Below are 14958 nucleotides of genomic sequence, written 5' to 3'. Positions count from 1 at the left end.
CCCTCGTCAACCGGTGACGTCGACCTATTATCATCGGTTAGTCGCCTCCTGAGATATGTCATGGTGGCAGGTGCAAGGCCATGACCGCGAATTCATGAGAAGTGGTCGACATCACTGGCTGAAGGGACTCATCTGCAGACGTGTTCTCGAGTTGCATTCGACAGAAGACAGTGCCGATTTCAATCCGCAAATACTCGAACAAGCTGCGCAAAGCAAGCACGGTGGGTTCCACAAGGTTTAGTCGCCTGTGGAGGGTTACGGAGTAATTTCGACCACCAGGGAATCTTTAACGTGCACTGATATCGCAGAGCACGTGGACGACACTCCCCGAAATGCAGAAAATTAGACCTCTGGATTTTCTACTGATCACTATCCGTTTTAACGCAACACAATTTACAGGAGCCCCAGTGAACTCAGCGCATTTTCTCATTGTCCATAGCGCAAGGCAGCAAATTTCCGTATTAACGAACGCTATGAATATGTTGCAAAGGCTTTGTCTTCAGAAAAATTGTCCCTACTTCGAGTCGTCCATGTGTAAGCGGGGGTCGTATAAGAAAGTGTGACTGTATATGCTAAGCGCTCGGCCATTGTGCTGCGCGCGACCGCGTCTGTCTCGCTCGCCCAGAACCTGCAATTCTCGAAATCTTAGTGAGGCAGGATTGGGGCTTGCTTGCACGCTGGGGACATGATCAGGTGTTTGTTTCTTTCGCTCCCCTTGCTTCTGCATCCCGTCACCGATCAAACATCATTTCTCGCATTTTGATTTTTTTTTCTTTTCTGTAACCTGTTATTTCGTTTCATTTAGATTTTTCGTGCTCGAGGCGTATCCCTAACCCAAATGTAGGATATGTCGTTTAAGTAGTCGCTGTCGACTGTCATGCTCCTTAACACTGCACGACGTACAAGGAATACGGTGGGTGTTTAACCGCTTCGCTGAAGGGGAAGCGCGGAGTAAAACTCGGCGTCGGCTTACTATTATCGCACATTGCGCTGTGTTCCTGCCAAGAAGAACGAGACATGTTTTCTCAAGGTTCGGACGCACCAGCATAAGGCGCGCCCTCGTGTGCCGGCAGCCGTTGAACGGGCGACAAAGGGCTGCACGGGTGACCCCGCATTCCCGGAGTGCGCGAGAGGCGGCGAAGCGCAACCATTGTTTCGCCGGCGCCGTTGCGGCAATGAAACCGAGCCGCCGCGGCAGGCGCCCTTGGCAGCGCCCTTTCTCCGCCCTTGGCTGGTGACCGCGCGCCGGCGGGACTCGGGCTGCGAGGCGAGGAGACCCTCCATTGCGCCCCGGGTTCACCTCCGGGGCTCGGTGGTTCCCTCCCTCCTCATCCGCAGAGGGGTACAGGGCCGACCCTTTATTCCGGCCTATGCCTCGCATGCGTGCCCTTCTTTTGCGCTTCCTCCACTCTCTCGGTTACTTCCTTTGGCCCCCCTTCTTCCGAGTTTCGTAGAAGCGGCGTCCCGCTCTCTTTTGGAAGGGCGCGCAGACCTCGCGGTTCGTTGGCCGGGGTCACGGACGGCCCCCTCCCGGGAATCACTGGCGGAGGAGAAGAGGGCACCGGCGGGGTCGCTGAAAGCAGCTCCCGCAAGAACCAGTGTCAAGCGATTCCACAGTGGATGAGTACGCTCGTGAAACAAGAGAAACAGAGGGAGGACCGGCAACTCGGAAAAAACGGGAGAGGAAGCTCCGCGCGGGTAGACGTGGCGAAATCGACGCGATTTGAGTGTGCCATCAAACGCTTAAATAGCTGGCCCGAGAGGGCAGGTAGTTTGCCTTATTACGCAATGGTGAGTGCTCCAGCAGCTCCGTCTTCTCTCTCGGTCTTCATTCATGAACGGCCGATCTTCAGACGGCCCCCGCGTGATCGCCTTTATGCCTAGAGCCAATGCCCCCGGGAGGTGGCTATCTTAATTTTTCTTTTTCGCCAACCGATTAGGTTACTCTCTTCCATGCAATCTAATTCCGCAAGCTTCCGTAAATTAACGTGAAAGAAAGTAACGTGATGTACTTATTGTGGAAAGAGCGCTTATGTCTACCTTAATAGTCTAACTATACACGGTCCAAATGAAGACGCTGTGTCCCAGTAGCTTCTGACCAACCGTGCAGATTCAACGTTCTTTTTCAATGTCAAGAGAAAGCTCCTTTCTGCTCTACCCCTTTTCCCCTTCCTTCCTATCCCCTCTTTTTGTTGCTCTTCTACGCTATAGTCACTCATATCTTCCGGGCGACGATTGCGCAGCCGCAACATCTCCATTTTGCCCTTTACTACTTCAGCAACTACTGGCTGTCTACATATTAACCCGCGGTGCTCTGGAACAAGAGTAACAGAGAATAGGCAAGCGGCGCTGTTTTCTGGCACTTCGCTCGGGAGTAGCCGCTCGGGGAGACCGTGTGCGCCTGGATCAGTTCCAAGCGTTGTCTCTTGTAGTCAGGGCAGCGCGAATGCAAGTTACGAGGCAGCAACACAGCTCCCAGGCTCCCCGCAGAGCCAGCCATTCATTCAACACTCTTCAGGACGTGCTCAGAAAGAAGAAACATTAAAAAAAGAAGTGCGTCTGCTCTTTGCAACGAGAGAAGTTACGTAACCCATAATGACCGCGTTTTACATCCGAAACGTTTTCCTGCATTTTTTTTTTTTAGTTTCACGTACTGTACTTAGATGATAGCTGATTTTTTTTTCTTTATTATAACAGCTGCTTAATGCTGTTTTTCTTGCTTAATTGTCCCAATGAACCACAATTCAAATCTTAGAGCAAATAACTTGTCAACGGCTCCACCTTGTAGATTGACTTCATCCATTGCTCCCCCCCCCCCCCTCCCTCACCTTTCTATTATGCGTGCACTGACAGCATCTTCATGGAGAGAGAGAATAGTAAGGAAAAAAAAAGAAGAAAAAAAAAAGCCACGGAGGACTGTCTGAGGCGTTCGAAATGTCCTCAGCCAGAGCAGAATAAAAAGGAAAGATAAAAATAACGAAGAGCAGCGGTCGGGCCAGAACCAGTGATCCGTACGCCGCAAGTGAATCCCCACCCGCTGCCACCGTTTCGGCGGCGCCCACTCCTTAGTGAACCAGTTCCGAGCAGGCCCGCAACTGCTCCATGGGTGAGCCCCGCACCACAGGCGACAGACAGAAAAACAGACAGCCCGAAGGAGCGGCAACTAATTAAGCTCGCTGACGGCATGGGTGACGCGCAGAAGAAAGCCACGGTAGCCTCGAGTGCCGGATGGCGCAAAAAAAGAAAAGAGAAAGAGTCGAGGGCGACAAAGAAAAAAAAAAGCAATGGAGATGATGAGAACGGGCGAGTCTTTGTAAACGATAGAGGCTCCGTCAACGGCACGGGGCCCTCTTCTCCAACGGTTAAAATTCCAGCCGCCCTGGGCGCTAGTGCATTTAAATGACCGGGGAAGCCGTGAGAGGACGGAAAGAAGAAGCAAAGAAGTGAACGCACGAAAGCAGAGAGAGAAGGAAAGAAAAGAAAAATGTTAACTCGCGCCAGCTCAGAGAGCGGCGCTCCTCATTCAGAGGGCGCCAGAAACGGAAGATGGACCCAAAAACGACCGAGTAGACAAGCATGAAAGGAGGGAGAGGTCCCCTCCTCAGCGCTAGCTCGCGGTGAGCAAGGCGGCAGGGTTCCCAAGGGTGGCGGCGAACGGACCTTCGTGGGAAAGCGGCAGTGGAGACGACGCACAGAAAAGGGGGAGGGGGCCTTTCCTTCTCGTGACGTCTTCAAGGTCACACGCAAATCGACGCCTCCTCACCAGCCCGTCGCCCCGTGCGATGGCCTGCTTTTGTTTCGCCCGCTCCGAGTGTCGGTGGCGGTCGCCGCGTCGCACTGTCGCTGCTGCCGTGGGAACGAAAAGCCGAAAAAACTCGGAGCGAGCGAAAATCGCTCATGCGATTTCGCGGCAGCGAGGAAGAGAACCGCACGCCCGCTATGGGATGTCAGACGGAGGAGCGCGCACGAAGATCGTTGGATCATTGCTGAGCAAATGCGGCAACTACATTTGTCGCTCTGTCAACCCGCCGACCTGCGACGCCTTTACCGCTTCGACTAGGAGAAAGCATCCAGCGTTGCTGCGCCACCATTCGCATCTCTCGTCTCCTTCTTTTGTCGCGCTACACTGACCGCGCCTCCTCTCCTCTCGCAGTCATGAAATGGTCCGTACTCCACCATAGAAAGCACGTTCCCGCGACTTGCACTCGTAAATCGTGTGAGCACCATACACCTCGCGTGCTGCCGCCAGAAACGGAATACGCTGCAGAAGCCCCGGCCGCCGCCGATTGCATTTTTATGCTGATCCGCGCCCGGCCTAACCAGCGATGTCCGGAAGCGTTTGCGCCGTAGCTGAGAACAGAATTATGCCCAGCATGCGCGACCGCTCATCACTGAGCTGCGTGCGCCCCAAGCACGCAACCGGTGGACACGATGCGAACAGCGGGCCGACCAAGAGCAGCCCGTCTTCCCCTCTTCTTTCTCGACGAGCCGCGGGCCGCTCGGTCACCGCGATGCAGACGTGGTTGCCGTGACAGTGTACGAAAGTGAACTGAAGAGTTTGTCTTCGTGCGCTCACCCGTGGCAGGGACGACAGGTTCTCATAGGCGTTAAAACGAAAAGTGTGAAAGGTTAGTCCTCTGCCGTTGAACACATGGGGAGGATCATTCTTCGAAATATTGCATAAATCCGTACCAATTCGCACTCAAGTTTGAGCGATGCATGGACAGGAGCGAATTAAAGTTCCAATAGCATATGAGGTGCCCTTCCTGCTGCTTAACGAAGCCAACATGGTCGTGACTACATAAAGAAGAGGGAGGGGTTAGACTTTTGTGAATGATGGCAATTTCCTTGCGTCACATAGTGTAAGCAGAAAAATTTAAGGCATTGGACTGACACTGAGGAAATGTGAAAGCATTTTCATGTCACTCACCAATCTATTCCATTTCTGGTTCGATTCCTACTCCGTTAATTTTCAATGGCCCGCCGCGGTGGCTCAGTGGTTAGAGCACTCAAAAACTGAGCCGGGACTCCATAGTCGGCAGTTGGAGGCTCTACACAGACGCTGCTGCTGACGGACAGGTTTCGCCTTTGTGGCACTCATACTGTCACACATAAAAATACAACTCTACCACTGCCCAAGGAAGCTAGTGTTACCTAAGAAGCAGTACATTTATCGTGCTGCGATGCAGCCAAGTGCGACCGAAAAGTGAAATCAAGCGGACAGCGAAACAACCGTTAGCGAGCTGGTCCAGACCAGCAGAATTCGCGAGCGCGAAGATTCTCGCGGAGCCCCTGAATTCCCACGGGTCAGCTCCACCGCAACACGGAACGACGCCAGTTCGGCCAAATCCCACGGGATGGCGCCACCAATCCGAACGTAATCAGACCTGCAACTTTGCGAGCCAATCGGGGCGCGCTGTAACGTATCCGAAAGCTTTTCCCGGCCTTCCATTGGCTGAGCGCTCGCGCGCGAAGGCGGTCCGCGCCGCCTGGCGGATCCACGATTCCCCCAAAAAGGCGCGAGCGCCGCTGGAGGAACTGAATGGCAGCGAGCGAGCGGTCGGCGCCGGTCACTGCCCATCTAGTCGCCGCTTGTGTGCGTGTGGAGTGTGTGAGCGATGTCGCAGACGGAGATTGTGTCCCAGGAGGTCTTCCAGCGCGCCGTCAAGAAGGGCGACGCGAGCGAGCTAAAGCGCCTGCTTCAGCGCTGGGAGGGCTCGCTCAATGTCAACCTCTACGACCACGAGGGCCAGACTGCGCTTCACAAGAGCGTCATGGAGGGCAACCTGGAACTGGTGAAGCTGCTTGTCAAGTTCGGCGCCGACACGCGGCTGGCCAACCGCGACGGCTGGTCGGCCATCCACATCGCCGCCTACGGAGGACACCAGGACATAGCGCTCTATCTCATCTCCAACAGCGGCGCCCGCCGGTAGTGTGGACACGATGGCCTGTATGGAACTGTGCGGTGCTAACCTCGGCTGGACCAATCAAATCTCAGGAACAAGACCGACCGTTTCTACTGTAATCTCCCGCGAATGCCGGCGCTCTCGCGCCGTCCTCGGGGGCCTGGACCCGGCGTAATCAAGGTACTGAACCAAAGCCTGCTACGATGACCCAGCTTGGAATCGTGGCACGTTTTGCAGAGCCGCATTGACGGCACTCTGTACATACGCGTTTTTGTGCACGGCTACATTTTCCAAAGCCTGCAGCGAACAAGTTCCTTCTACGTATTGCCTAGTAATAGTGCTTTAGTTACGCTACCGAATGTTGTTGCCTTGTTGTTATTATTATTTTTTTTCGTTCCCGAGATGGTCGCGAATGCAGCGGTGGGCGCAGACCAGGCGCGCGCAGCCTCCTCTCCAGACCTGTCTAATCTCATTCCCAGCATAGCGATGCTATCGGCGGATCTCCGTCGCTCGTGGCCCCCCTCCCCTGCTCGTATTTCGTTCCTGCCTATTGTGAGCCCCGCTGGCTTCGGAACGAAAAACCGGACTGGACCGGACTCTCTCCCACTCTCCTTCTCCGCCGCATGGAGCACTGCTCACCTCAGGGTCACCTTTCGCATCCCGTTCGCGACGCCTCGCTTGGCTACCTCCTGCCGGACCTTTGCTTGCCGGAGGTCTCCGGGCCATGCGTGTCTCCGCCGCGAAGAGCCATCAAATTCTCCACCGAGCCCATTACGGCCTCCGCGAACACATCGGGACCTTCCGTTTACCAGATGATCACGCAATGCAATGGCTCGTGTCCTTTGCCCCGTTTTAGAATAGAAGGGCGCTATCGGGCTGGGGAATAGCGCGGCGCGTGCATGCGTAAAATGCTGCTCTGGAAAGGGGCGAGGGGTGCTTCTCTCATTCTGGGCATGGCCACTCGCGCCGCGTTATTCCCTCTAATCAATAGGGTCTCTCTATTCTAAAACGCCCTCACTGGCGTCCGTTGCGTGGTCCATGAGTACTGCTAGAGTGCACAGCTTCATAACTTGGATGGTATATTCGTGCAATAAATTAATGGAAAAACATGAGAACACAGGGATACGTTCAGAAAGGTGTAGAGAGGACAATGATTTCCAGCATCGTTCTCTCTACTCCTATTGTGAACGCGCACTTCCCAGCTTTTTTTTTTCTAATAATGCATCAGCTGGTCCAGAAAACTACCCTTCTTTAATGCGATAGGTTCTTGTTTAAAACTTTTGTCTAAATACACCGTTTCATCCTAGCGAGCCTTGCAGACGCGCTAATTTTCAAAAGCCCCCTTTTTTTTCTTAATATAGTCTGGAGTTTAAGCAAACTCCAAGCTATATACGTCATTTTACTTTTATTACTCTAGAGAGCAGTTGTCTTGTAGCCAGTTAGATGCGACACTGCACCCTTTTGGCGTTTCGCCATGTGCATTTTCATCTATCGCGCATAGCCGATAAAAAAGCGTCTGATACATCGTCGTCTCTCTTCCGCCCTGACGAAAAGCATTCGCTCGTCACGGGATTCGTGACCCTCTCTCTCTTTGCGAGCCTATTCGCTATTTTTTTTTTTTTTTCTTTGTTGTTACTGCCCTTTCTTTACGTGAGTCTCTTCACACGTTCCGTATTACTTCCTTTTGGATGGGCTTCGGTAACGAAACACGCCCTCCTTGAGCTGCTGCATAGCCACAATGGCGCTCGCGGTGCGTTGGGGACTGATGATGAGAACCGACGGTCGGTGCGCGGGGCCCGGGCCCCTCGTCACCACCCGCCGCTATCATATCCTCCACCACGCAGCCGAGCAATGCCGACCATTCCGTCACGTTTTGTTTCCGCCCCTGTGTGTGGTGTTTGTATGCGTCTGTGTGTGGTTGTGTACGCGCGTTTCGGTGTTCGTCCCTTTGCGCGCGGCGGAAAAAACGATTTGGCGCGCCATTAGCGAGCGCCCACGCGGCCGCTGTTTTCTCTTCTTTCTCACGGCCCCTCCGATGTCCTCGTTCCGAAGGAAATGCGCGCGCGCCGCCGCTGCTGCTGCTATAGTGTGTGAGTTAGAGTGTGTGTCGGCGATATCCTCCCCTTCGTGCAATCCACTGGTGTTGCTACGGGGAGCTCTGGTGCGCGATGGCCAGTGCCTTGACGAACTGTGCTGCGCACCATCCTCCAAGGACGCTGCAGGTTATTCACAGTGGCCCGCTCCGCACCCCTCCCCTCCGCCGCCGTTACGTTGAGTCATCCAGGCCAGCTCGAGTTCGGACATGCCAGGAGAACCCGCGGGGCTGAAACGATGTGGCCGACCCGGTATGCAAGCCAAACTTCTCCTACCCTTGTCACACTGACGATCCGAAGGCGCTGGAATGCGGGTACTTCTATATCCAAACGCGCCTGGCGCGCAGCTACGCCTAAGCGAGAATGAGCATTTGTCCCTTCGGAGAGCTTTCAAAGCGGAAGTACTTCTGAGGAAAGGTGTGCTCGCGCCAGTATGAAAAACTAAATGAGGGAGCTCGGCAGACTGCGAAGTTCTTAACCTTTTGTTAAGCAAGAATTGGGCAATGTTGCTTCTCATGCAGGAGTGTTTTGTTACAACCTGAATACACTGAAAACGTGCCGGCTACACTGTGCGCCCATGCTGGCCAGCGAAAGAACGAAAGTTGCTGCTTCCGACGAAAGAGGAGCAAGGTTTAAATTAATAGGCATTTGAATTTAAAGAAATCAACGGTTTCAGTTTTTCACTGCATCACTAGCGTACAGCAATCTCGCTGTCAACATCATTCAAAAAATTCACCTTAACTTGTCTTTTGATCTGCGCCTTGCTGCTTTTTCAAATATATACATGTAAACAACCATGCAGAGACTGCACGTGGGAAGAAAGCAACGGCACGTTCTTCTCCCGTCCGGCCTCTGCTGTGTCGTGCGGAAAATCATGCTGTCTCGATTCAAAGCTGTCGTTGGTGCTAACTTTGGTTTTTGTTCCTTTTTGTTATAAATGAGGCGTGTTCGTTGCGGAGGCCTCCGGCGGAGCGTAATGTCGAAGGTAGCGCGGCCAAACGCAACGTAGAACAGAGACCGACCATGGACCGTCCAAAGCGGTACTCGTTACTAAATCTTCGTTAAAGCACCTCTGCATATAATCCTTGCTGAAATCCATGATTGCATTCGCACTGAACGTACCCGATCACGCATTGACAACTTGATTCAGTCTAGTTGCCTATTTATATATGTTTTTTTTTTATTATTATAAATTAAATTGTAAGCATATACTGCTTTGTGCTTGCGTGTGGCATCGCCGCCTTCGACATCACGCTTCGCCTATACCGTATCGAACTGGCGGCCATGACCTTCGACAAGTGCCGTGTGACACGGGTATTCCATCATCCTTTTGTATAGCATCCGGTGACACGTTTGGTTCGGGCGCACTGCCGTGTACTGTCAGCACGCCTATGGACGTAACCACCGAGAATTTAACGAGGCCTGTGCATCACCTTCTTTCCCATCACAACTGGGGATGGATGCTAAAGGGTCAGTGAATGAAACTGCACGAATGGGCATCAGTAAAGTGCGGAGGGGACACCACGTGGCTCGATTCAGATCCGCGCTCACAGCTTCATTTGCTGGCCCGTTATTGTCCATCCGGTAGTCGTGAAGTAGGCTACTGGGGTGCGCTGACCTTGTCAAGATCTCAGTGGTGACGGCCTGGCGCCATATGCCTACAAGTTCCTTCCGCGGAAAGCCCACCGTTCAGCCCAGCTCCTCCACAAGGAAGGATGAACTGCGAGATCCCAGTCCTGTCGAAAAATGTTGTCTGTACTGTGACACCGTCTCTACTCGTTTATTTGTTATGTGTTAAGCGTATGTAGTCGGGAAGGAAGGAATCGCTTATGCATGCATGCGTTGGTGACAAGGAAGCTCCGCGCTTCCGTTCATCATTGTGAGTAAATGCGAACCCTGTTAACGCCTCTGAGTGTCGTTGTGCGTTTGTGCAAAAATATGAGAGAGAAGAGTGTATGATCATGTCGCCCAGTGTTTGTGCATTTTTATTGTTTGTATCGCGTTACCGCAGGCAATGACAGTTCTCTGTACAGCCTTTTTTTATTAGTTTTTTTTTTTCTGCCGCGAAAAATGTGGCGTGCTTGTATGTACGTGTGTACAAAAACAGTGAATGTCTGCGCAACACGTTGTTCGATTAAAATGTTTATTGTTTGATAAAACCGTGGTTCTTGTTCTGTTCCCGCGTTGTCACGTTTGTTCTATTTCCCTACGAAGAAAGAAAGGCACGGGAAAGCCCCCTGCAACAGGTGCGCGTGTCCGGTGAAACTTCAGGGCCTCTATTAAGCATGCGACGTGCGTTATGTGACGCCCTTGTAAAAGTCTTTATCGAGTGCAGATCGAAGCTCGAGAGAGAACGCTCAGGGAAGGATGGCACTCCTGCTTTCACCTGGCTCCGATCACGTAGACGATTCGCTAAGCTGCATATGCATGCGTCCGTCATTAATTGCTCAGGTCACGTTCACGCCTCGTTTACGCGTGGATCGTATAGGGTCACCTCCGCAGACGGGCCGGAGAGCGGCTTCACGTAAACCGAAAGGCAAGTTTGTCTCTTGCTGCTACGTGTGAGAAGTGACCAGTACGTTAGGGGCTCTAATGTCGCTGACAGGAGAGGTCTAAATGTCTAAACGTAGGGCGCAAAGCGTCTTTAAGGTGCTTCAAATTCGCCGCAGTCCACCGTCGGAAATGCAACATAACGAACACACTCGCAGCGTCTTAACGTATGCTGGTGCATACTATAACCACCAGCAAAGCAATTTTTTTTTTCCACAGATATACTTATTTTTACATAAGTACCGTGCTCCTCAACAAGCGCATGCAAATTGTTTCCGCCTATTGCTCTTCACCTGCGTGCACACCATCGCACGCTCGCGCCGCTGCATCCCGCAACTTCCGAGCGGTGTTCACTGGTTTGGTATAAAGCTGATCAACTGGGAAGCATTGTGGGCCCACTGTCATACAGTTTGCACACTCTAGTCCACCGCGGTAATTTCGACAAGTCGTTCGACGACGTCCGGGCATGCAAGCGGTGCTGGTGGCCCAGCAAAGCCCAATGACTGCGTCAGCTAGGGACCTCTCGTTTTATGGTTCGCAAAAACGAGTACGCCACTACTCGAAAATGACCGGGCACGTGCGTCAACCCAAAACTACCTGACCTTGGGCTCGGCAGCCGACTGCGACAGCTATGTATCCGGCCAAACGTCCAAGCTGTTTCATATGACACGTGATTCTTTTCTCAATCTTCCAATTGTCGCCTTTTCCGGTCATTGCCCAAATATGTCACACAGCTCATTTTTTCAACTTGCATGTGTATTTTCTCTTTGTTTTTATTCATCGCACAAAATGCTGAGTAAAAACAACGCAGCTCTCCTAAACAAAGAAAAGTAAATGAAACTTCACATATATACTACTTGCGTATTTACACATTCGTATACATGTATGCCGTGTCATTTCCCAATATACCGTCTTCTGTCATTTGTGCAGACCAACAGAGTGCCCTTCTTTGGAGCGTATCGTAAAACAACATATATTGGTATTGCTAATTAGGGCTACACTAAGAAATGCCAAACATGAAACAATTGGAGCAGAGCAAAGAGCGTACTATACCACAACAAAACTTGACATAAGGAATCTAACATATCGAACTATCGAAACAGAAGCGCAAGAGAAGTACATGGGACAGCACTATCCCGTGTGCTTCTTTCTTTCGATGGTTCAACATGTTAGATTCGCACCAACTAGTCCAAATAGTCACCATGTTAAAGTTGACATGATGGTTTAGAAAACAGAGACTGCTGCACGTTATGCGAATGAGGGTGATTACGTTGCTAGCGTTCGCACTGGGCACATGGGTGTGTGCTTTCCAGTCAAATCAACCTAAACAGCACTTTGAGATCTGGAACCGGTGGACAGGTCCGGTTAGTTAAAAAAACGTCCGCGTACCATAATGCACACGCAAATTCTTGCTCTCGCTGAAGCATTTTCACTGCTTGCGTTTGCGTATAAAGCAAGTGACACGCGAAACTTGAGACCTCCATAAGAACAACCGTGCACTGAGAAGCAAACAAAGAAGGAGGTGTCTAAAAATACGTCGCCATCATTCGCGTTCTCAACCGAGGAAATCCGGCGCGCAGTGAGAGGAACCACTGTTGTGCGCTACAGTGCACGAAGGTCCCCAAAACGCCCGCGGCAGTCTATCCACTCCCAGACGGCGTTTCCCACGGCTTCGTCGGAACGCTGTCGCTGGTTACCCGCTGACTACATCGTCGACCGAAAGCGTCGCTGCCCCGGCTCTCACTGTGCCGATGGCGGCCGGCACTCGGCAAATCTTCGGGCAGTTTTCGAGTTCGTGCATGAAACATATGAAAGGCCCCTCTCACCGCTAATTCGTTCATGGATTTCTTTCCTACTAATCTGCTGCGTTCCTTCTTCAGATTTAGACCAATTCGGTGCCTCACCATCCTGTGGTCACTGCATCGCACTTTCTCGATTACGTCTACATATTGCATAATGGCGGGGTTGAACATATTATGAAGTCAATTTCATTTTTAGTCTCCCCGTTAGGACTTTTCCACGTCCATTTCCGGTTCTTACGATTGCTTAAGAAGGTATTCATTATTCGTAAGTTACTGCGCTTTGCAAACTCAACTAGTAACTCCCCCTGCTATTCCTAGAACCAATGGCATAGAGTCACGTACTGCCTACAGTCTCCTGCCTGCTTTTTCCCTACCTTGGCATTGAAGTCGCCCATTAGTACAGTATACTGCGTCTTTACTTTTCGCAATGCCGATTCTACATCTTCGTAGAAGCTTTGAGCTGCCTGGTCATCATAAGTACATGTAGGTGCACAGGCCTGTACAGTCTTTAGTTTATACCGCTTATGAAGCCTAATTGCGTTGCCTGCCACCCTCTCTTTAATACTATAGAATTAATCTATATTACCCGTTATATATTTATTGACAAGGAAACCTACTCCCAGTTCTCGCCTCTCCAGTAAACCTCGATAACACAGTACATGCCCATCCTCCAGTACAGTATATGCCTCATTCGGCCTCCTAACCTCACTAAGCCCTATGATATCCCATTTCATACCCTCTAGTTCCCCTAACAGCACTGCTAAACTAGCTTCACTAGCCAGGGTTCTAGCGTTAAACGTTGTCAGGGTCAGTTTCCTATGGCGGCCTGTGCAGCGGAGCCAGGAACTCTTAGCACCCCCTGCTGCGTCACAGGTCTGACCGCCGCCGTGGTCAGTTGTTCCGCAGCCGCTGGTGACTGAGGGCCGAGGTTTTATGGAACTAATCATGAGAGGTTGCGGCCAATTACTGCACTAGTGTGGCCAACTCCTGTTCTGGTGAGGAAGTGATTTGCCGGAAGTGTTCACCGGCATCAGGTCGCATTCCATTGACACGTGGATTTATTTTTTTATCCGGTGAATTGCGCGGCAGCGGGATTCGAACCCAGGTCCTCTTGCATGCGAGGCGGATGTTCTACCGCTACGCCACCGCTGCACTTATAGCGCATAGACAAGGGTATGGTCAGCGAGTAGTGTGCCAAGGTCTAACGCTGTATAGTACAAATACGCATAATCGTTACGCCTGAAACAGCTTATCAAGAATGGTGCGTGGTCCACATGTCTTGCAGGTGAGGAATAGGTTGGCTGCACTGCCTAAAGGACAGTATCGAGTATGTTGTGAAAAACAATATCGACGCTAGAGTCATTTTCACACCCATATTTAACATCAACAGAAATGGGCGCTGCAGTGCACAAAACAAGGTCTTCGGCCACGAACGGAAAGGTAAGACTTGCATGTTCTCTTATATTTGATTGTACTCGCGTAGGAAATTAAAGGTGGTGGTGGTGAAAACGTTACCTCCGTAAAAAAAAAAATAAATAAATAAATATAGTGCAGATGGGGCTCATTTTTGAGTACGTGCACGAGCATACAATTTAAAAACTTCGACCCCATTAAAATTACAGCGAACATTATGCTTCTGCATATTTAGCTCGCCAAGCTCAGCGAAGATCCCGGCATGGGCCAACACGCGATGTCGATGTGCATTGTTTTATAAGCATGGGTATAATGGGTTAAACATCCCGAAGCTGCTCGTGGGCTGTATGGGACGCCCAAGGGGAAAGCTTCGACCACTCGAATTGCTTAACCCACGGCCGTTCGTACATTTCGTCGCCGTCGAAACGCGCCACCGCGGTCGTGACCAAATCTGGTGACCATGGGACCAGAGCAACTGAACATCAAAGCCACCTCCTATAGCAATAGCCTGACTATGCATCACAATTTCTCTTGGTTATCGAGTTAGATAAAGGGGGAAAAAAGTGTCCCTGTGTTAAATAATATGCCGATGCGGCGAAGACTATACACATATATAACTTGTTAACAGCCTGTTCACGTACCGAGGGCGACTCGGGTCAGAATAAATGCGGCGAGGCAGCACATGACACGCGCAGGACTGGTTCAAGGGCGAATATAGGCGACGCGTACAGCCCCACCATGAAAACGAACCTTTTATGTCACATTTAAAGCAAGGGAGCCATTCAAACCTTCAGTGAGGCGTTCATCTACTGAAGGTCACGATATACCTGCTAAACTTGTGAGTTTGTAGGGCGTCATTATAAAATGGCGTAATGCATGTAGCAACAATCGCACAGCGAAAGTGATGATGATGAACAACATTTATTGTTACAAAAGTGAGAGGGCAGAGCCCATATGGCCCCGCAGAACTATAGGTGACATGCCTAGTCCGAAACGTCCTTGGTCGAAGCCGCTGCTTTTGCTCGTTGATTATTTATCCGGAGCAGTTTAGCAGGGCCGCCTCCCAGGCCTCTCGGGTGAGCTTAGGGATGGGGGTAAAGTTTGGCTTTCGTTGACACTTCCATATCGTGTGAAAATGTGAACATAGAGCACGAATCGGACACCTTCGCAACAAGGGCGCGTGATTTGAGCGCT

At 51.3% G+C, this 14958-nt stretch overlaps 1 protein-coding gene across 1 annotated transcript; it reads left to right on the top strand.

Annotated features, from left to right (window-relative positions):
* The first annotated feature begins 5553 nt into the window (after positions 1 to 5553).
* On the top strand, positions 5554 to 10129 carry LOC146172291 (notch-regulated ankyrin repeat-containing protein A-like). Its single transcript, XM_084586036.1, has one exon. It carries the CDS (start codon positions 5619 to 5621, stop codon positions 5931 to 5933), a length of 315 nt encoding a protein of 104 aa, XP_084442162.1. The 5' UTR covers positions 5554 to 5618; the 3' UTR covers positions 5934 to 10129.
* Positions 10130 to 14958: the final 4829 nt, after the last annotated feature.

Source organism: Amblyomma maculatum, unplaced genomic scaffold, assembly GCF_055883805.1.
Source record: "Amblyomma maculatum isolate TAMU_Amacu unplaced genomic scaffold, ASM5588380v1 scaffold_13, whole genome shotgun sequence".
NCBI classification, from domain to species: domain Eukaryota; kingdom Metazoa; phylum Arthropoda; class Arachnida; order Ixodida; family Ixodidae; genus Amblyomma; species Amblyomma maculatum.
The sequence above is the reverse complement of the archived record's forward strand: the minus strand, read 5'-3'. Positions and strand labels throughout refer to the sequence as shown.